Below are 21,190 nucleotides of genomic sequence, written 5' to 3' on the forward strand. Positions count from 1 at the left end.
CATTCACCTTACCTTTGTTCTAGGTAGCGCAGAGCCTGCCGCACGAACTCCATACACACCTCCGTGCTGGTCCGGACTTTCAAGGCATCACTAGCAGGAACCAGGGTAACATCAGTCATTTGTTTCACCATGGCCCACATCTCAGAGATGTTCTATAAACAAGCCATTCCAGGCAACAGTGATTAGTACAGAGATGAACCAGCAACGCTGTTTTGAGCTACGTGGTGGTTTTGATGCTTAAGGAAAGGATAAAAACTCAAGAGTGATGTCAGTTTAGATTTCCAGTGGAGACACTGGGCACAGTCATGAAAGTAAGCCACTTCTATCCTGCAGAATTCAAATCTCCCAGGCTTCTCTTTATAATTCTTGTGCAAGAAGATGGTTATAAATACCATACCTGCAATTGTCACCCAAGATTGACAGTGATTTCCAAAACTAGCCTGGGTACCTGGTGCTCAGCCTCCTTGCCCATTTCCAGTTCGCACTTCCCACTCAAATACCACAACAATGTCAGCTTTCCATATAAGCAACTGCTCTGGCTGCCGCTGGAAAGCTGTGCAATCAGCTGTGGTAAGAAATATCTAAAGGACACTGATCACTTGGACAAAGCTCATTTACGAAAAAAAGGTTGAAAACCATCCAAGTCTGCCTCATTCACAAGGACAAGATCATATCATTGTCTACAGGACTAGGGTATCCCTGCTGAAACAGCAAAATACTGAGAAGTAACAGCACTGTTAGCTTCAGCAGGGCAGGTGTTTGATCTTGGTGCTTCAAAGCAGCAAGAACATTGAAACTCACTGCGCTGTCCCTAGCAAAATGAACAGAGCTGCTCAAAGCAAAGATACACATCTATAATTCAGATCTGACTGAAGCATTTGCCCCTCAGCTTCTGAACACCTTTTTGCTCTCCCCATTTGCAACATTTTTTTCATGATGACTTGACCCTCCTGCAGTATACTCCTCCAGGCATTTCTCAAAGGTGGGAATTTTGTGCATTTGTTTTTTGGGGGGCGGATGGATCAAGACAATGCAATTGAAGGAGTGGGAAAAAAAAGAAAAGCAGGCAGCTCGTTGGTTTAAAGTCAATCCTAGGGGCTTTATGTTTTGCTATGGGAGCCTACTTAGCTCTAGCTGGGTATGATTGAAGATCCTTCACCTACATCTAAATACTTTCAAAGGATAATAAGAGACCACATTTTGAAAACCAAACACAACAGAATCCATATAAAATAAACAGGGGTTTTTTTCCCTCAACAGCTCATCACTCACAATGGCACACTGCGGTGAAATCAGGTTCTTTTCTTCCTTACTGCGTTAAGGAATTTTCACCATGACCAAGTTCATCACAGGTGGGCCCTGCTGTACTAGAGAAGATTCCGGTACTGGCTCTATGTTTTCTGTAGAGCCATGCAATTTTTTTTTGGCAATATCAGTATTTTTCCACCAATGTCAGCAGGCTGTTAATCACAGCTGAAAACAGATTAAATACATTTCCTTATGTTAACTCACTGGCTGTACCTTATCATCCAGTTCTGCAACAGCAGTGCAAAGGTCCACCAGGTTAGGCTGCAGATGTCCGTTCACTATCTTCTCATTATAAATATAAATCTGAAACATATTGAAAGTAAGCAAGTTTAACAATACGTATTACCTCCCCTCCCCAGACACTGCAGCAAAATCTGAACCAGGCTTCAAAAACAGCGTCCCCAGCAAGTCCCTTCTGCTTCCCTCCCACATGAGCCACTACTAATCCAACTCAGGAGGAACGGGTATCAGCACCCACCGGCTCCCACCACACACCAAAGCCCCAGGCCTGCCTGAAAGGTGGGCAGCAATCCAGCTGTCCAGGGGTTCTGCATGGCAAAGCACCACACTAAACACCCTGTTTAGACTAACTGCAGCTAATTGTTGGAGGACAAAGATTCAGAAGAGACCTGACAACCGGATGGCTGTGATAGTGCCCTGCACAGCAACCTCCTACCTGCTGACATGAAAGAAACAGCATTTTGCTCATTTGTGGCAGTATTCAGAGACATCTGACACAGGGAAATGAGAACAGAAACCTGACCCTTCAAAACATGCCCTTAAACATATATACACATGCACCCATCTGATTTGATTTAAATCTTGGTCTTAATTTAGCTGCTTCTACTATTGTTTATTCTACTCACAGCCCAAAGATCTTCCAGCTACATCTGAAAATCACCACCCTCAATGCTAGAAAGGCAATGCCATTATCCTTTCAGTCCCTTTCGCATGCATTACTTCTTCAACATGCCCAGCATGCAAACAAGATGCAGAGCTCAGGATTGCAACCAGAATCTAGCATCAGTGAAAACACATATATGTACGCACTGTGTTTCTGTGAAACAGTCTGAACTGTCCATGAAGAATAATTAATCATTTCAGTGTAATTAAAACATGTTTTGTGGCTGCTGATAAACTGAAACAGCACGGACTGCCTGATCTCCAGGAGTGCAGCTACCCCTGTGAACTAGTACTGCTACAGATGCTAGGCTTCCCATACCCACAAAACATCAAGGAATAATGTCAATAGCCTCAAAGTACAGACATAATTATGCTGTAAGGGAGACCCTTAATGCAGGTATGTTACAGTAGATATGAAACAAATTAATGTACTATTAACAACCACTAAACGACATTTAGTGCTTTACCAGCACAGTTATGCATCTTATTTTGTGATTCATTTCTTCACAGTTACCATAACTGAACACAGAGATAGAAAAATAGATGCACAAGCTGCTATCTGGCTCAGTAAAGACCGAGCCAATGCACACAACAACAGTAATTGTGTGCAAATTAGGCAACGCTTTGTCTATGTCGTTTCACACGTTTTTGAAAAAAATCAAGCCCTTCTTTTTCATTTTGTTTCCAACAGTGCTGGTAAACAGATCATCTCAAATAACAAAAGTAACAAATTGGTTATGTAAAGGTTTATCGGTTTTCCCTGAAAATTTTCAGAGGAAGTCTAATGCTACCAGACACGTTAATTCATCGCTGATGCACTAAAGCCTCTCATAAGCGATGCCATTAAAATGGGATGTAATTTGACAAACATCAGGATTAAGACTTCAGCCTGGTTTTTTTCCTACACGCACACATCAAAAAAGCCATCTCCCACATGTGAGAATAAAGGGAATAGAAAGTCTTAATTTGCGTACAAATATGCATTGACACCAATTAAAAAAAAAACACTTTTTAAAGGTTAAAAGAATTTCAGTTTACTATACAAGCATAAATGATTACTACAGTCATATATGGTGTTCAGGATCTCCTTTTGACAAAAGCATCCTGCAGCAGACAAATGAGTTAGAGTTCTAGAAAGTCAGGCTAAATTTCTATGTTTTCCAATTGCATTTTAACTCCAGGCAGCTATTTTCATGTTCTGCCTACCATGTCTTCTTACATGTGCTATGCTCACAGATCTTTATTTTCCCCATCCCCCTGTCTCTGTACAACACAATGTTTAACGATGTTTCTCCATTTCCACTCACCTGACGAGCATACGCCATCTCCACGCTGTCCAAAGAGCTGCGACCTGGAGGACCCAACTCCCCAACGTAGCTAGGCTGTTTAATGAGAAGCATATTATAAGAAAAAGCAGCAAAACCATACTCCTGACAAAAACAAGAAGAGAGTTTTGATCTACAGAGTAAAATGCACAGTCTCGCTGCAATACCTCATTATCTGCCCAATATAGCTTAAACCTTCTAACGTGACAGAAATCCTCCTTATTCAGTACACAAACCAGCCATTGGCTCTCTAGAATTAGGACATCAGTGTTTCTCCACAGCATCTTATAATTTTAATTCTTTCCTTTTGTTTCTTGAAAGGTTGCTTATTATCACATTAGTGTCTTGCTACAAAGCATCTAGTCTGAACCTCCAACACAGCAAGGAGACAGAAGCAATAGACCAGCTCAAGTGGACCCAGTCTAGCAAATCTGACACTCCAATTTTGTCCCAGTACCTTACCACAGACACAAAATGGGGCTCCAGCATTCTGTTATGGGCCAAAAAGCGCCCCACTGCTGGTCTGCTGCAGGAGGAAGAAAGATGCCATTGATACTCTGACTTGGAAGAAAAAAAAAAAAAAAAAAAATCTTTCTACCCACAGAGACTACGCCAGCATTGAGATCTCCCCAGTGTAGAGCAGAGAGGGACAGGTGATTGATTCATGGCATGGAAAATTCACACTTCTCTAAAACTTAAAATATAACATGCTTTATAAAACTTAAAATATAGCACAGAGCTATTCCTGTAAGCGTTCACTACAAATCACAGCTATGTTTTCAGCATAGCCACCACTGGACACAGACGCTCACCACTCCAGAGGAAAGAATACTCCCAATTAAGTATGTAATACTCTGATGTTTCCTGCTTCCTAAAAATGTAATTCTTCATTTCAGCATTGAAAGTTCTGGGTTTGAAAAATAAAGTGCAGTTATTTTAAAAACAGATCCCTTTGAAGTAAGCAGTTCTTTAATATCAGCTTCTTCATAAGCGGTGCTACAGCCAATAGTGTTCTGAAGATAAAAGCAAGACAAGCTCAGTATAGAAACATGGTATTTATTATGAAGCCAGCTGACATAGCTGGGGCAAGCAGAGAGGAACAGACAAGCTTTCAGAAAAGCAAGCATGTTTTCAGGTCTGAAAATGAAACAACAGCCTTTGAATTTCAGACTTTGAACCCAAAAGCTCATTTGACTGTCCCAGGTGTAGCTGGTCTGATAAGATGATGTCACTTCTCCACACAAACCCTGCCCAGCTAACTTCAGGTGTCTGGCTCAGGTGCAGTAACGAGGATCTGAGATTGTTTATTTCCACCAGGAGAGAGGAAGCAAAGCACTAAGCGAAATACTGAAAGCAGCTGAGCAAACAGTGAGAAGAGGTTTGTTACCATGTAACCCAAGGCCATCCATATTCCTCTAAACTAGAAACAGTCACTTTCTCCAAGAAAGAGCAAGTTCATCTGCAGAGTTTTAAAATTAAGCTTTTTATCATCAAAGCCTGTTACAGCTAGCAGCACATCCTCACTGGCTGTTATGCTGCACCTTAGCAATTCTGTCAAACAGCTTTACTTACATCAGTTACCCAGGAATGTCAGTACTTTACTGTGTAGATAGGATCACCTTCGAGTATTGCTTAAGGACATGATCTAGTCTTTCCTGGAAGAGTTCAGTTAAATGTGACCAACTTGCTGCCTGTACAAAAACCACAAAGCCCAAATACAATGGAAAAAATAATTGTTTTCACTTTCAGTTTAATCAGCTTTAGAGTTCAGCCTTGCTGACACCTGTCAGGCTGCAGCACAGCAGGACCAATGTTCCTGCCATGACCTGGCTTATGTGGATTTCTGAGAAAGATCTGAGAAATGGTGTCATCATTCAGTTTGTTTCAAATGAGGATGAAATGCTGACAGGGTCTCCAAAAAAATCTCTCTTTTTTGGGAACTGTATCCCAACTTTGAAATGAAATAATACAAATATATGAACTTCCAGACATGGTGCTGATCAGTCTAGGCACTGAACAGCGTCAAGTCATTCCCAAATGCTTACAGTTCTAATTTGGTATCGGTTTAACCCAGGTTACCTTCTACTGTGTAGGACCCCCTAATACTCGTGAGCATGTGTTTTTCCAAAGACAACAGCTATCCGCTGTCTGAGTCCAGCAGTTTTGATGAGGAAAATTTTCACAATTTAAAATTTAAAGACAAATAAAGTGACACAATTGCAGTGGCCAAGCAGCTGTTCCGAGTTAGTCAGGAATTTATACGTGAAGATAAGAGCACTGACCTCTACTAAGAAATTATAAGAACTTTGTGATTACTGCGTAGCATACAACAGTTATTACAGAATAAAAAAACTACTCAAGTTGTGTTTGTCCTTGATCTAGTGAAATATAAGTGAATAAGGTATCAAAGATGAACCTGGAAAATCCTTTAGAATTGCTGGAATTAGTTTATCACTGCATGAATTTCTCAGTAATAGTGCTATTTAAATTATGTCCAACCTGATTATAAACTCAGGTAGATGCATTTAGACCTTAGGTGGTATAAAAATGCCTCACAAAAAAACCCCAAAAGAAATCCAGCTTTTTCTTTTTGCAACTGAACTTACACTAAAAATATTCTTCACAGTCACTCTTAATGGATACTGATATTCAGAAGCATTTGCATTCTTCTTTCAGTGCCAAATCATCTGACACAAATTCCTTTAAACCCACCTAAAACCCGACAGATTCTTTGTTCTAAAGAACAAAGAAGCTGTTAAAGCAGGTTTCCTGGGAAACAGACATGATGGAAGAAATAGCGCTTTGCAGCCTTCCCCTATGCTGTGCCAGATAAATTGCAGAGTTATTTAAAGTAACACTAAATTATGGACGTTGTCATTAATTACTGATGAGGTTTCATCTTCTAAAGCAAGTGAAGAAGGGTACATTTTGACTTTGTGTCACTTTTCAACCAGTGCCCAAATACCAGAAACATAAGGACTGAGGCTTTGTTTTGTGAATCTGGTTCCTTTTTCTCCTGCTGCTGCTTTGCAGCACTAAAAAGCATCCACGTGGCTGCCACTCCAGAGAGAGGTGTGTGACTGATGAGTTAAAACCCACAGGTAAGGATCTGAATTCAAACGTGCACGCCAGAAACCAAGTAGTAACTGCTCAGGGGGTTACGTTTTCCTTTTCTATCTCCAATTTTAAATTTTACCCCAACCATCATGCTTTGAGGATCACTTATTAACAATCTGCCACAGCTGAGAAACACCACATAGAAATTAAATCCTTTAAATGCCCACTACTGACTTGGCACTTCAGCAAAGGAAAAACTTCAGGAACTCCAGGATTTGTCTTGCTTTTCTTATGTTTTTCTTTCCTATGCCAAGAACCATGGAAGCAAGCTTATCCCCTATTTTCTCCATCTCATACTTGCATTTCATCTTTGAATTATTAAACTTAAAAAAAAAGCGCTAGTTCACTGAACAATCTCATGGCTGTGCTAAAAGGCAATTTCAAAAGGAAAACCAAAGCAGTGAGTCAGCATGGGGAAGGCCATTTCCACTCTTCACCCTGAACAGCAGAAATGGAGAGTTGTGCAGGCAATCCTTCTGTAGCTACGAGCTAAGGGGGGAGAGGGATTTGAGGGTGGGGGAGGATATCCTTTGGTGGCTAGTCAGAACTTACCAAGTTTTCAAGCAAGGCAAACGTTATGAAAGAGATGTTGAGAACAGCAGCTAGGTGCATATGAGAAGAATCGTGTTTCAGGTCAGGTTCTTAAGCTTAACTGGAGCAGCGAAAAGAAAAAGTGGGTAATGCACAAAGGACTGCAGAAGCCAAGCGCACACACACATCTATCTTTCTGCATCTCTAATCTCATACTGCTTAAACGGCTTATGCTGTTTTTATCAACCACATTTGCTTCTCTCCCTGCCCTGAATTTAAGTCTTTCCAAAACATTCTTCAGAACTGTAATATTCATTCTGAATATTATCCATTCGTGAAAGCTGCAGCTATACTGCACTGCCGTCACATGTTTATCTTTTAAATTCATTTAGCTTAACGATGCTGCTTTCCAAAGGAGTCCTCCTTCATTTGTACTCAGCCAAGCATTCAGCCTCTCTTGCACACCAAACTGCGTGCATATAAAGATGCATTATTCATCACCCTCATATGCATATGCGCATTCCTCAGCAGAAGTCTGGGCAGACATTTTGTCAGCACTCCAAATGGCTTGGCCAGTAGATGCAGTGAATAACTAGGCAGGAGACCGAGCTGGAGAAACACCATCAAAACACACTGCGGTGCAGCGGGGGAGCAGAAAGCATCTTGCAGTCCTTGCGATTTAAGGGATATGAAGACATGATACAGTGGGGCAGAACCGAAACAGAGAGCAACACTGTCTCTGTCACTGCAGGAGCAGGTTGCTTGACAGCAGGAGTTGAAGAAGTTGGGGCGGGAGTGGAAGAAAGAAAAACCTGGAGTAACAGGACAAAAGAAATGCCTCAGCACCTAGTGGAACAAGACTCGGAACAAACACCTTGATAGCGTAGGTGTTCGATACTTTCAAAACAAAACTCAGGTTTTCCTCCAAGAAGCATCTTTTTATTAGCTCTGTTTTTCCCTTACAGGAAGAAGGCCAGGCTGGAGGACAAGGGGGAGCAGAAAACCCTAATGGCACGTCCTGCGCTAGGTTCTTTGAATCATGAGCTTTGCCTGTTAATTGGTCTTATTTCCATGAATAATGTGTTGGTATTTCACTCTGCCCAAATTAGCTTGCCCAAAGCTTGAGAATTGGCTCGCAGGCAGACCAGCCCCCTGCTGTGTTTGGATCTGTGCCTTTTCAGTTGATTCTCCATCTCCAGAGGATATCAATTAAACCTCTACTATATTCTACAGGCTGTGTCTGTTTGTGTCAAACACACAAAAAACTTATTTGACTGGAACAAGGCTTTAGAAGAACAACCTGCTGTGGGGAGGTTAGATAACAGGCTTTTAACACAGTAGATGCACTTCAAACCTCTCAGACCTCAAGACCTTTGACTTCTTGAGGCTAAGACTAGAATATATCAAGGATTTTAAATGCTCTTGAAATGACATACTGATACTACAAGTGCTTTGAAACGGAGAGTGGAGCATTACTGAGCAATAGTGTATATTGAGTCTTTAAACTCATTCATGAAATACATTAGAGGGGTTCCCTCCCCCTTCCCCTGCTCCCTCCCACCAATTTGATGCTTGGCATCTCTAGCGCCATGGACCAGGGGTAGGGTCCATTTGACACTGTAACACCAGAAAAGGGGATTTACCTTTCCAGAGTAGGTTATTAAATTGCTTTTCCTAGCAGTTAATATCCACAGTTCAAAAGGAAAACCCCATACCAGTAACTCACACACAAATCAATGATGTTACAAGCTATCAGAATAGCTGCCAAGTCTTCAGACTCACATCCTAAAATAACAGGATAGCTGTTCCTAGTTTTAAATGAACTCAGCCTGCATTTTTTAGTATTTCTAATACTGGAAAGCTGGACAACCTTCTGAGAAGTCACAGTAAAGTATCAGTAAAATACTTTCTGGGGAAGGCAGCTTCTATAAAAATATGTATGCTAACTGGGATTAACCTATATTTAAAAGAACAGTAATCGGAAAGGGACCTTTCATTAACAACTTTAATTATTTCCAAATCCCTATACAGGTCATACCCCATTAACACCAAGGGCTTTTTTTATTTTAATGTACTTCACAGCTCTATAAGTCATGCCAATGAACAAGAATTTTTTTTTTTTTTTTTAAAGGGAGGGGTGAGGAACATGGCTATAAAAAACTGGGCCTGTTTTCTGGCCTGAAAGCACAGCAGCTTGTATTCCCCCACCCCTATCACCTCTCCTCTCAAGGTTACAGTCTTCATGGAGCATTGCGGAGGGGCTGTGATAGGGGTTTGTGCTTCAGGGATCTCAGCTGAGGTCTGATGCCTCTAACTCAGAGGGGTGGAGTTCCCACAACTCTGCACCTAACTGTGCTTTACTCAGGTAACTGTAGCATTGTCTGTAAGAGAACAAACTGTCAAATTTTAAGTTGTAAGAGAAGATAAGGAATGTTTTACGTTGCTCATCAATACCTTCACATGTTAAACACAGGGTCAGTCTTGTCCAAAGGATTTGGTCACTACTGGATTAACTTCGAATTGCTGAACACTAGAGGTCTTAGCAGCACAAAATTTTAACCTGCACTGCATGAGACAGCAAGGTAAAAAGGAAAGCATCATATTTTTTTTTTATTTTTTTTTTTTTTTTAAGAGTACTGATCTGGTTTTGCCAAGAAACCTGACTTCCATCAGCCTCCTAAGAAAAGCCATAAATCGTGGCTAGCACACAGCGATCAGGGAAAGAGCTGCCTTAAGACCCATGAATGAGCAGAGTTGCACCTGAGAAACTGTCTGGTCTCCTCAGTATTGCAAAGATTTCCTGAAAGTGAAGTTCACCCCAATGTGTCTTCTGTCCCCTGGATAGATTAACCTAATATGTGTTAATGTGACTAAGTTCCCAGCTTGCACATATGTTGCTTAAAACATAGCTTCAGCAACAGGGGCTCCATTGCCTGTACCCATCAGTCAATAAAAACAATCATCAAGGTTTGATATTTTGCTAGACAGCATGCTGCTACTCACAGCCATTCTGGAATTAAATAGAGATTTGGCATTTCTCATTTCCATAGTTGAAGCCATAGAATAATGCAGAGGTGGTTTCAGCAGTGCTGAAGTGCCAGTAGCATACATGCCGTGTGTGAGCACAGTGTTTAGAAAGACAGAGATACCTCATTTTCCTGGGTGAAATCAAGAGCATCTTCCCCTGAGGCAAGCAGAGTATGAAGAATCCTTTGTTTCACCTGTTCCCATTCAACCAGCATCGATTCTCGGTGATACTCCTCAGCCATAGCAAAAGTCTGTTGGTGAAGAACAACAAAGAGCTAAGGAACATACAGAAACACCAAACAGCCTAGCTCTGCTATTAATAGACCAGCTTAAAAATGAAACAGAAAATAGCAACTAGATGAAGCAACCAGGTCAGCCCTCAAGAGCTAATGATGTGCTGCATATTATTTTAACAGACTTCCTGTTCAGGTACGAGGGGATTCAGAAAGCAGGTGTGTGCAGAATTAAGACAACTCTCACATACTCCCAGCTGGTAAAGCAGAGAATCTGTGTCTCTTCCATGGTACTGCAATACACACAAACTTAGCAGGCTGGAAATCGATAGGCTTCTTTCTTTAATTTGGCAGCATGCACACAATATCCAGGTCATCACTGATCCGCGCCATTTGTTGAGACTAACTTCTCTAATGGCAACTAGCTTTTCACCTCCCTGGAGGCTGTAAGGGTTTGACTTACTGCATTCTTAACAGAGCTGTGTGTTTATTGCCCGTATTTCATTTTCAGGTCTTTACCAGTATGTTTTTCTTTTAAATGGGAAATATGATAAAATAAAAATAAAAACATTAAATAAAATTAACCAGTGCCAAAGAATCAGAAACTCTCTTCAGGAACATAATCCAGGAAAGCACATAGAAAAATCATATCCCACAAAAAACCCGATCCTTTTACCTTTAAAATAGCTGATGTGCTACAGCGCCTTCAGATCCAACCAGGGAACTCATGGAAGGAAACCGCTTTTCCCCACAATATTCTTTACTTTGGCAATAGCATTAGGATAAAGAAGATGCTTCACTACTTTTCCTGTTGTTGTTGGGATGATGCTAGCTAGCAGCCTCAGGTATACCAGCACAGGAAATAGTGTTTCTACTAATTCTAAACAGAGAATTGGCTGTACTGGATCTTCCACTTCCTTCCCCTTCCCAACCTTCTCTGCCTTTCACATAGCTTTGTGCTGCTGCAGTATACACAACAATGTCTTGGTCGGCAGAGTAAATTTTTCATCTTATTACAGCCCACTGTTAGGATATTGCTAATTAAGGGGCAAAACTTTCCCCAGTTATAAATGAGTTGATAAAAGACAGTGACATTTGGCAAACAATTATGGTGCATGCCTGTAACTAGAGCATAAGATTTGTGATTCTTTGGTTTATCAGATGAATTCACTTTATACTTTCATGGTAGAATACAGGTCTTAACTTTACCTTCACTATAATCATTTCAACAGGGTTTTAAATATGCTTCAATAATTACAGTATAATTATACGTAACTAAAATAATTTAATAATGCTTAAGTACTGTTTCTCATCATTTGAAAGAAACACAGGTTCAGTTCTAAACCCGATGCCCCAAGTGTACATGGGGGGAAACAATTGTAACACAAGCACTAGGAAGCATGCAGTGACATTTCCAAGCAGCAGTTTTAAGACAAACAACAGGAAGCATTTTTCCACACTGCATAATTCAATTGTGGAAATCGTTGCCCCAGAACACGACAGATACCAAAAGCATAAATAGATTCAGAAACAGGATCAGATGAATTTCACATCACAAAACAACTTCCAGCTCAGAAAAATCTTTACAACAACTACTTGCTTGGAGGTGAAGAGACAGGAGATGAATGGGGGAAGGCTAACTCTGTATTTTTTTCTTACAGACTCTCTAAGTACTAGTCCCTTTCAAGGGAAGAAAACAGGACTTGGCAAACCCTGAGCCTAAGCCATCACTCTTACTTTCTTACTGCAGCATTTTCCATTGTACTGCTTAAAAAAACCTGGGGTTTTTTTCCTTGCACAAGAGATCTCCTTTGGACAATGTGATGCAATATGGTGTTGGGCTGTTCTACAGACACAAGAATTAAATCTTGCAGCATTCTGGCTGCACAGGCCTGAATGTGGTCACGTGTATTTCAACAACTCCTGCAACCTGTAGAAACAGCTACAATAAATACACTGGATGTCACCACTGCATGGGAAGTCAGTGTACAAGGCATCACTCAGAGCACAAAAGGAAATAAACCCTATGTCCTAGGCATTATCACCTCTAGAAAAGGCAGCATTGACATGGAGAGGATTGGAGCGAGTGTGCTGTGTCTTAAGAACAACAGCTTCTCTGTTCAAACAGATTTAACACTGTGAGCCTCCTGACCCTACAGAATACTGCAGCTGAAATACAACTGACTAGTATTTCTTCCAGAAATTCTAAGCAAGCATTTTCTAATGTCTAATTTTTCTATATTCTCAACACATTCCTCTTAAATTCCACTAGTTTATTAAATATCTAATTTATTAGTTTCCCCCTTGCCTTTTTTTTTTTTTTAAAGGAAAAAGTGGTGCTTGCTTCTAACTTACCCTCTTCCTAGACTCTTCAATGGCTGACAGCAATGCATTATCTTTTTCATTCTTCAGGAATCCCTGCAGAAAAGGAGAAACGGAGCTTCAGTCAAAAAAAAAAAAAAAAAAAGCCAGCCTTGCACGAACATCAGATACATATTGTAGTACTCAGCTCTTTCAACTCTGGGAAGTGCTCAGAGCTCTCTCCAATCCACTCCCGAGAAGTTTAAAGGTCACTTTACTTCACCAAAGGTACAGCAAGATGCCCATACAGAGCAATGTGAAAATGAAAATACATTAATCCCCTGTTTTAATATGCATTAAATCCTAGTGAAATGTCCTGCTTCTATTCTCTTTTATCTCTGTGTCCCAGCAGCTGCTTCCTCTTGCTCTCCATTTGAGGGAGCTAGGATGAAAGCTGGTAGGAGCGATAAGCCAAGATAAGATTGTTGAAGTTGAGTGTGTTGGGGGGGGGGGGGGGGGGGGGAGAAAAAAAAAAGGTTTTGACTTGGCAGCTTCAGGCAGGAGTAGAGCTCTCGGAGGCCTGATAGGAACTGTGAAAAAGAGCCTTAAAAATAGTCAGTTGAGGAAGAATGAAAGTAACTAAACAGTTGGAGAGCATACAGGAAAAGTTTACCACACAGCCTCTATCCACACATACAGCTTAACTGGGTAAAATACATAGGAATTGCATTTTTAATTTCGAGTATATCAAAACTCCTATCTCAAATATGTTTTGCATTTTCACTGTTACCTCACCAAACAAACCAAACAACAAACCAACTTGATCTGTGCTCCTGGACTTCAACTTAATCATTATTCAAATCACAGAAAAGGAAAAGAACCTTTGATTCCCTCTGAAGTAATCAACTACAACATCATCAACTCTGTTAAGTGCTAGTATCTTAAAGAGTCTTTACACTTACACCACAGCTCTAGAATTAAGAGCCACCAACAAACCCAGGGAGTGGGAATTCGATGTACCACACTTCAGGCTTTTCCAGTGAGGATACACAACTGCAGCTGTGTCCGACCAAACTTGTCAGGAATCAGAAGGCTTTTGTGCCCTTTGTTCCCCACACTTTCCTGCAAAAAAACAGCTCCTGCCCCAACAATCTGACAGTACTGGTATCAATCCAAACAACCTAGGTAGAGCCCAGGATCTCCAGGGGAGCAGAGATCCTGTAGCAGGAGAGAAACTTGCTGTCACAGGGATTTTGACCTTTGGGGAAAATATATTTATGGTAGCTCTTCGAAACAGTCCTGCAGGAGTCCTACACGCAACCACAGGTATCACAGATTGCTCCTTACACTGGGAGATGAGGAGGGTTTGAAATCTGCCCCAGCTGAAGAAATCTGGCAGGAGACTCTGTCGCAGAGGTGTGCTGCCTGCCTTCCGGCTGCACAGCACCAGTATGGAAAGAAAGGACACTGCACCCTTCCCTTCTGAAATATGTAGAACAAGCATTTACAGTACAGGACAGCTTGTGACCCCCTTCAGCTGGAAATAGGAACGTGACCCCTTTCTGTACACCAGATAAAGAACCAACTGCCATCTTCCCGAGACAGGCGTGCGACAGTCCCCCCAGAATTACATATGGAACAGAGCAGCCACTTCCACACAGCCTATTCTTCATTTCATCGCCCGCCATGGCCTGCTTTATTTTTAGACAATGCCCACAGAGGAAACGCAGTTGCGATCTGAAAAAGGGAAGCTAAATCCAGATCCTTGCACATGTCTGGGGACCAACTATTACAGCAGCTGTCACCAAGGCAAGGGCTGCCGCAGTCACCTAACTGGGCCAAGACCCAATCTCGGCTCCGCGCCAGAGAGCTAGAGACATGGCTTTGTAAAGTTTGTCCATATCTGCACGGATGGAAGGACTTTGGGAAGGCAACAAGTTCTTTTTTACTTTTTATTCTTATTTATTTATTTCCCCACCTCCAACCTAAATTGGAGAAAATTATCTGGAATTATAACAAGCAGTGCTTCTAGACCTTCAAAGCACAAACCTACGAGCAGGAGACACAGCCACGTTTCCGATGGTAGGGATCTGACGCTGCAGAGAAACACGCTGTGTTTACCGTACCCTAAAAATGCTGCTAATTTTACAGGCAAAAAAAGCCCACCACCTCTAAGAAGCAGACCTACTGCTATGTGAATGTGATGGAAGGTGCTGGGCACACCGAGGCAGGCACCACAGCTTGCAGAGGTCCTGGGTGCCCTGGCTCTCTGCTTGCTTCTGCGAGTACTGGGCTCCTGAAAGCCCCGAGAGACACAAGTCCTACCTTACTGCCCTTGGTCCTCCCCTTTCTCCTCGGAGGGAACGTGTGCCCTGAACTGAGCATGAACCTGCCTAGAAAGGTGCGTGGCAATGACAGCAATCAGTAGAGTAAATTAAGATGTGCTTGAACTTCCCTTGAAGTCAGTAAATCCAGGCTGAGTATCTTGCTTAATGAAACCTCCCAGCTCCCAGAGAGTTCACTAGGTCCGTTTAAGGGATTACATTACACCAAATGCCAATTAGGAGAGATGATAATTGTCTTTTTCAATCTCAAAAACTACTGCTTTAGCAAACAAAAATCCCCACACATTCCAAATAATATCTGTAATGCCTCACTGAGGAAAGGTACATTTAAAAAAAGGCCGCCCTATGCCTCGCGCTAACCATTATGACTGTAGCATCACAACTGCTGCTTCAGTTAATTACAGGCTAATTGTTAAACCTCAGAAGAAGGAGTTTCAGTAGCTGATGCTGGGGCTCCCGAGACTGCTTCTGCTTAGTCTGGCCAAACAAGAGCCCCTGGGGTTATCACTCTAGGCTTTGGTGGCCATAATTGCACATGTTAAGAAAGTGAGGAGTGCCCACAGCTGCTCTAACGGTATTTACTCCCTGGATTCATTGCATTGCCACCTAGTGGTGCACTAGGTTTGGACACCGGACATTTGCATTTCACAGATGTATATAAATGCACACAAACATTCACCTGCCATAAAAAAAACCCCAGAGCTCTCTGGAACAAGGATGGGAAGAAAGATGGAAGAGAGGTGCTTTACGCTGGAGAGTTTTGGTCCTCAAAAATCCCAGGCCACATAACAGCTTTAAGGGTTCACTTATCTCTTAAGTCTGGGCCTCGAACAGCGTCGGTTGTGCTCACCGAGTTACATCTGTCCTAAAAGCTTTCTGCAGTCCCAGAGGCAAGGTTTGACTTTGCCACGAACGCTTGCAGACTGTAACAAGGATACAGAGGTACAGCATTTGGCACGTGCAGGGAGTACACGACCCATTATCGAAGGAGCTGCCCTCTCGGGGGAGATGCTACTGATTGTACAACGAGCAGTAAGACACTGCTTCCTATTTGGTATCCAAAGAGAGAAGCAGGAGGAGAACAGAGATACTGTTAGGAGACAAAGGGCTATTGCACAGCGGCAGATGGCAAAGATAGGAATAGCTAACATGAGCATCACTAAAACCTCAGAGGTGAAATCCTCACCTTGCAGTTCATGCACAAGCTCTGCCGTCACAGGGATCCCAACTTAGCCTGGATTTTGCTTGAAAATTAAAATTTCTCTTATTTCCCCAAGGCAGGTTTACACAAAAAAGCTCCTAGAGCCCTAACGTCATGCCATGCTGTCCTGTTTCAGCGAGTGGCATTTAAATTTTTTCTCTGTTACTGTGGAACTCCCACACATTATTCCTGTGTCTAGTTTGGAACGGAAGCAGTCCAACTCTTCTCCATTGCAGGTTCTCTGCAACACACACTGCTGAACATTTCCTACACACCATTTGTACAGTATCTGATGAGATGGTGTTTGCAAAACAGGGACCCAGGCACAGAAATACACCCACTCTCCCACCTTCAGGTTCCCATTTTCCAGCTAGTCCCACTTATTCTTACACATCTACTGTCTCTCTGTATTTTTCCCCAGTACATTCCAGTTCGTCTTGGATCTCTTACCCCTTGGATTCCAGTCTGATCCTCTCCTCTCACATGTTCCCCCCTCTGCTCCGCCTCACTCCAGGATGGTTTGCACAAGTGGCCCCACTAGTGGAGGGGCAGGACCCCTGGGAGGCCGCGCCACTTCCCTGTTCTCACCGTGCTCCTTGCTCCACTGTCATTTCTCATCCTGGGCAACCGCTGCCTGACATCGGCTGATGTGACAGGAACTGGCACCTGCCTTGCTCCAGCCTGAATTCCAGCAAGAAAGTGTTCCAGTAACTAATTCATTATCAGTACGAAAGGGCATGCATGCACTGATGGCCTCTTTTTGACAGGAGATTGAAAGTCTCTTCCATTTACCGCAGTAAATGAGGTTAGTAAACTCTTTCCTGGCTGATAGAAGTCTCTTAATTACTTCCATCAGCCAGGCCATACTTTTAATACTTGATCTTAGTATTCAAGCTGTCAAGAGAAGGCGCATGTTGCCAAATAGTATACGGAGGCCTTGGATGTTGACAGCAATGCTTACTTTTTCACTGGCAGGGGAAGAAAGAAGAAAATGAAATGAACAATCTGGGGCCATTTCAAGTCAATTGCTCTTTGATTAAAATATTTCCAAGAGCTGGATTTCCAGTTGATCCAGTGAATCCTGCAAAGGACCGGCAGGGATGATGATTATATGGTTAACAAAAATCATTCTTTGGCAACAGTTTGGGAACAGTTGCTCCAGATAAAGCACCTGATTTATCTACTAGCAATTGTAAGAAACAATTTGCTAAACACAATCCTACTGCAAACATGCACACGGCTTGAGCACATTCCCAGGGTGCTGCACCCTGGCACAGCCCTCCTGGCCATGTTCCCTCTGGAAACAGAAAACGAAGCAAAACTACCTGAAACCCACTGCCACAATAACAGACTATACTAAAAAAAGCAATAACATATAATCCAAATTATTGTTTATGCTGACACAAGCATCAGTGCTTGCTGACTGGCTTTACACTGGTATGCCAATGGGCCCGTAAGCAACAGCGTGGCCAAGTAATGTATTCCTGAGGATGGGGACATGCCAGTGTAGGACGGGCAATATTTTTCTCTATCAAGATTCTTCTTCTGCAGCATCACACCAGTGTCTCTTGGAAGCTTCTGTAGGTGTCGTAAGATTTGTTTTGTAGAAAGCATTAGCTTTTCCTAAAACCACACAGATATGCGGCTTCACTACGTACCTTGGACCGTGCAATGCAGCGTCCTTCAAAGCAGCCAGGCAGCTGCCCAAAGGTCAGCTACCAAACGCAATGAGCTAAGAGCATTTGTGAAATTGGTTTTCTCCTTAGAGGACTTCAGATGGCAAGACTGCTACGGGGCTGAAGCAGACTGAGGGCCCAAGTGCAGAGATCCTCAGAGAGGAAAAGAACCCCAGGAAGGGTGATTTACCAGTCATAATCACTTCAAAGCTGTGTGAGAGACAAGGAACGAATCATTGTACACACACACAAAGGTCCACTGAAAGGAAAGGTCTGATGAGGCTTGTCCCACAGCTCTATACCGTGTTCAGTTCAGGGATCTAGCAATACAAAATTCTCCTAGCCTAAGACAGCTGGGCTTGTCAAACTACAATATGCATTTCTCAAGTTCCTTACCATCATGCTTAGAATGGGAAATCCTGCAACATTTTTCTAAAAAATTAATTCACTGTTGACTAAACAGGAAAAAAAGCAGGGAAAACCCAGAAGGTTTTACAGTTTGCTAAGACCCAAGAGCCAGTTGTTGCATCAGAGATTTCCAAAGCAACAACCATGTTGAAGCTTAAGAGGGAAAAACACGCAGACTAATAGCTGTAACACAAAACTGCTAATACAGCCAAACACTGGGCCTGGGGAAGATTTCCTGATCCACTACCTGCCCTTCGCAGGCGTCTTGAACCATGTTCCCCCCACACACTGTGACTGTGCTCCATGCTTGTAGGCAATACTTACATTAACCGGTTTGAAAGCCAAGGCAGGAGGGCTCTTCCCCACCCTGCAAGCAGATAGCATTTCAGTGGCAGTAAGTCATTAAAATATACAAACCCAGGCCTAATCTCTGCTGCACTGCATGACTGCCAACGATTTTACAGATTATTTCGCTTCTTTTAAAGCAGCTTTCTGCTCTGGCAAAATCAGATTTTGCAGAGCTGCAATACTGTCTCCTTTCATGATGGAGGAGCAGCAAGATAGACCTCACTCCGGCGGCAGCACGAGTCAACGCACACAGTGCTAGAGCCTGTGCACGCAGGCAACGCGCACAACTCCCCGCGCATGCCCAACGGGCCGCAGCACGCATGGCAGGAGGAAGGGGCACCGCCATTTGCCTGCAAGTCGCCTTCGACAGGTTGGGTGCACTATGGAAGATGCACAGCAGCAACCTTCGCTGGAGACTAGCTCTGGGGCAGGAGCAGGGCTTCCCTGCTGCCCCACCATCAGCATGCCACTGATGTGCTCCGTGTTGAATACGGCCTTTAATCTGTGTGGCAGAGCAAGCCTTCGGCAAATATTTACAAAGTGCTCTCTGGCATAGGTTAGTGCCAGCAATGCAACAAATCTAGTATGTTTCTTGGTATTATTTTACTGTTTTAGACTACTTGATCTGTGAAACTCATGCAGTTTTCACAGCAATCTTCAGACCATATCCAGGAACACTGGATTTTGCTGTGTTGGATAAATACCGTTATTCCTTCTAGCCGTGACAGGAAAAACTCAAACTGTTGAAAGACATGCTCCTCAGGAAATCACAGATCAGCTCTTAACAGAAGCAGGGGCAGATGGTGCCTGCTCTTTGACCCTTGCTGGGACCGTTTGGATCTGGCAAGTGAAGACTGGAAATGGGCTCCTCAGACATACAGGCTTCGAGGGAAGAACTACAAATACCTCTTGGCTCTTGCTTCAGCCAGGAGACCATCCATTAAGCAGGGAAGGCTAATACCAAACCACCCCCCAGCACTGAGAGGCACCATCACATCCCACACCCAACCGCAGTCCTCCGGAACACGTTTACAGCATGCGGCCATCAAGGAGAGTGCAAGGTGTTTGCAGCAGATACAAGCAACCTTTACCATGACACAGACAGGGAGCACACCTTCATCCCACTGGAAATGTCTAGATAAATACCACTGCTCAGATTTTCTCTGGAATATTGTGCCAGGCACTCACACAGCAGCCTCAAAATTGAACTCTCTCTGCTACACGGCACTGCTTGTTCTGCGTATAAGCAGATCATCGCTGCTGGGGAAACGTGACTCCGTTCAATTTTAGTTTCTTCTAATTCAACATAGTGTGCTCAGCAAGTTCAGGCTTTCAGGCAGTATGAGCTCTCAATATTTCACTTAAAATTGTACTTACAAGTGGCTTAAGTCCTAACACAACACAGAAATCCACTGCAGTGTTCCTACGCATTTTAAGATCTTACAAAATAAGTCAGAAGTTTGCAAGATTTAACAATCCCAAGCATAGTGATTACATTGAGTGAACTAGGACACTGTTCTAGAACCCACCAAAATATATCAACCATTGCAACATATGTAATTTATATATTACTTATACAGTGCTGCTGATTATCGAAATATTAGTAGTTACCCATACTGTTTGTTGTGTCTTTCCCCTTCAGAGTGAAACCAAAATAAGTTCAATTACACCAATTAGTCTCTCATTCTCGGGCTCTAAAAATCTTTGCCATGTCATGTTGGGCTGTACAGAGCACGGGAATGCTGTTAGAAGTGGTTTTAGGAGGCTTTTTTCAAAGTCACAAACACTTCAATGGCACAAAACTAAGATAATACCTTTTTTAATCTAAAATTTTACAGCGAAGTTGCTCAGAATGAGGTTCTGTTCCACATATAATTATCGGCCTCCACTGCACAGATCATTTTTGACAGCAATTGTTAATGCAACATAAAAATAGCGTAAGCAACAGTGCTACTTTCTCTAGTGATCCTCTCTTCCTCCCCAGGCTTTTACTCATTTTCTTTCTCCCTACAATGCATCTGGGAGCTGTTCAACAAGAATCCCAGGGTCCTACCTAAGCTACAAAGCACCAAGGAGATCTGTGCAATAACAAAACAAAATCTTGAAGAACCCTAACCTGCTTAGGGGTCATGCAAAGAACAGAAGGGAAAAAACCAAGAAAAATAAATATATCTGAACTAGAGAGGGAAGGTGGACAGACTCTTGGAGCCAGTTACAGCAGCAGGAGATGTTACTTCAGAGCCACCAGAAAGAGCTTGTTCAGCTGGCTAACATTGGTACATAGCACCTGAAAGCATCCCAAACAGCATTTCCATTTGTCTTAAGAAACCCAAATGTCACAACAGGAATTAAATGCAGCGTCACCTCTCTTGGAATAAAGCTTCTTGCGCTAGGGAAGCCTCCGCACAGATCAGGCCAGTAGGACCAGTGGCAGGACCCACAGGAAGCCCATCTCCTTTGGCACCGG

At 42.7% G+C, this 21,190-nt stretch overlaps 1 protein-coding gene across 5 annotated transcripts in view; it reads right to left on the bottom strand.

Annotated features, from left to right (window-relative positions):
* Positions 1-21,190, bottom strand: part of NUP93 (nucleoporin 93) — an 81,878-nt gene that overhangs the window by 19,770 nt on the left and 40,918 nt on the right. For all 5 annotated transcript variants that reach the window (XM_055726674.1, XM_027813190.2, XM_027813191.2 and 2 more), the window contains 5 exons: positions 12,800-12,862; positions 10,334-10,462; positions 3,519-3,593; positions 1,522-1,611; positions 13-152 (listed from right to left, as the gene is read on the bottom strand). In XM_055726674.1, coding sequence (XP_055582649.1) covers positions 13-152; positions 1,522-1,611; positions 3,519-3,593; positions 10,334-10,462; positions 12,800-12,862 — 497 coding nt within the window. The remainder of the gene's footprint in view (positions 1-12; positions 153-1,521; positions 1,612-3,518; positions 3,594-10,333; positions 10,463-12,799; positions 12,863-21,190) is intronic.

Source organism: Falco cherrug, chromosome 14 (assembly GCF_023634085.1).
Source record: "Falco cherrug isolate bFalChe1 chromosome 14, bFalChe1.pri, whole genome shotgun sequence".
Lineage (NCBI taxonomy): Eukaryota > Metazoa > Chordata > Aves > Falconiformes > Falconidae > Falco > Falco cherrug.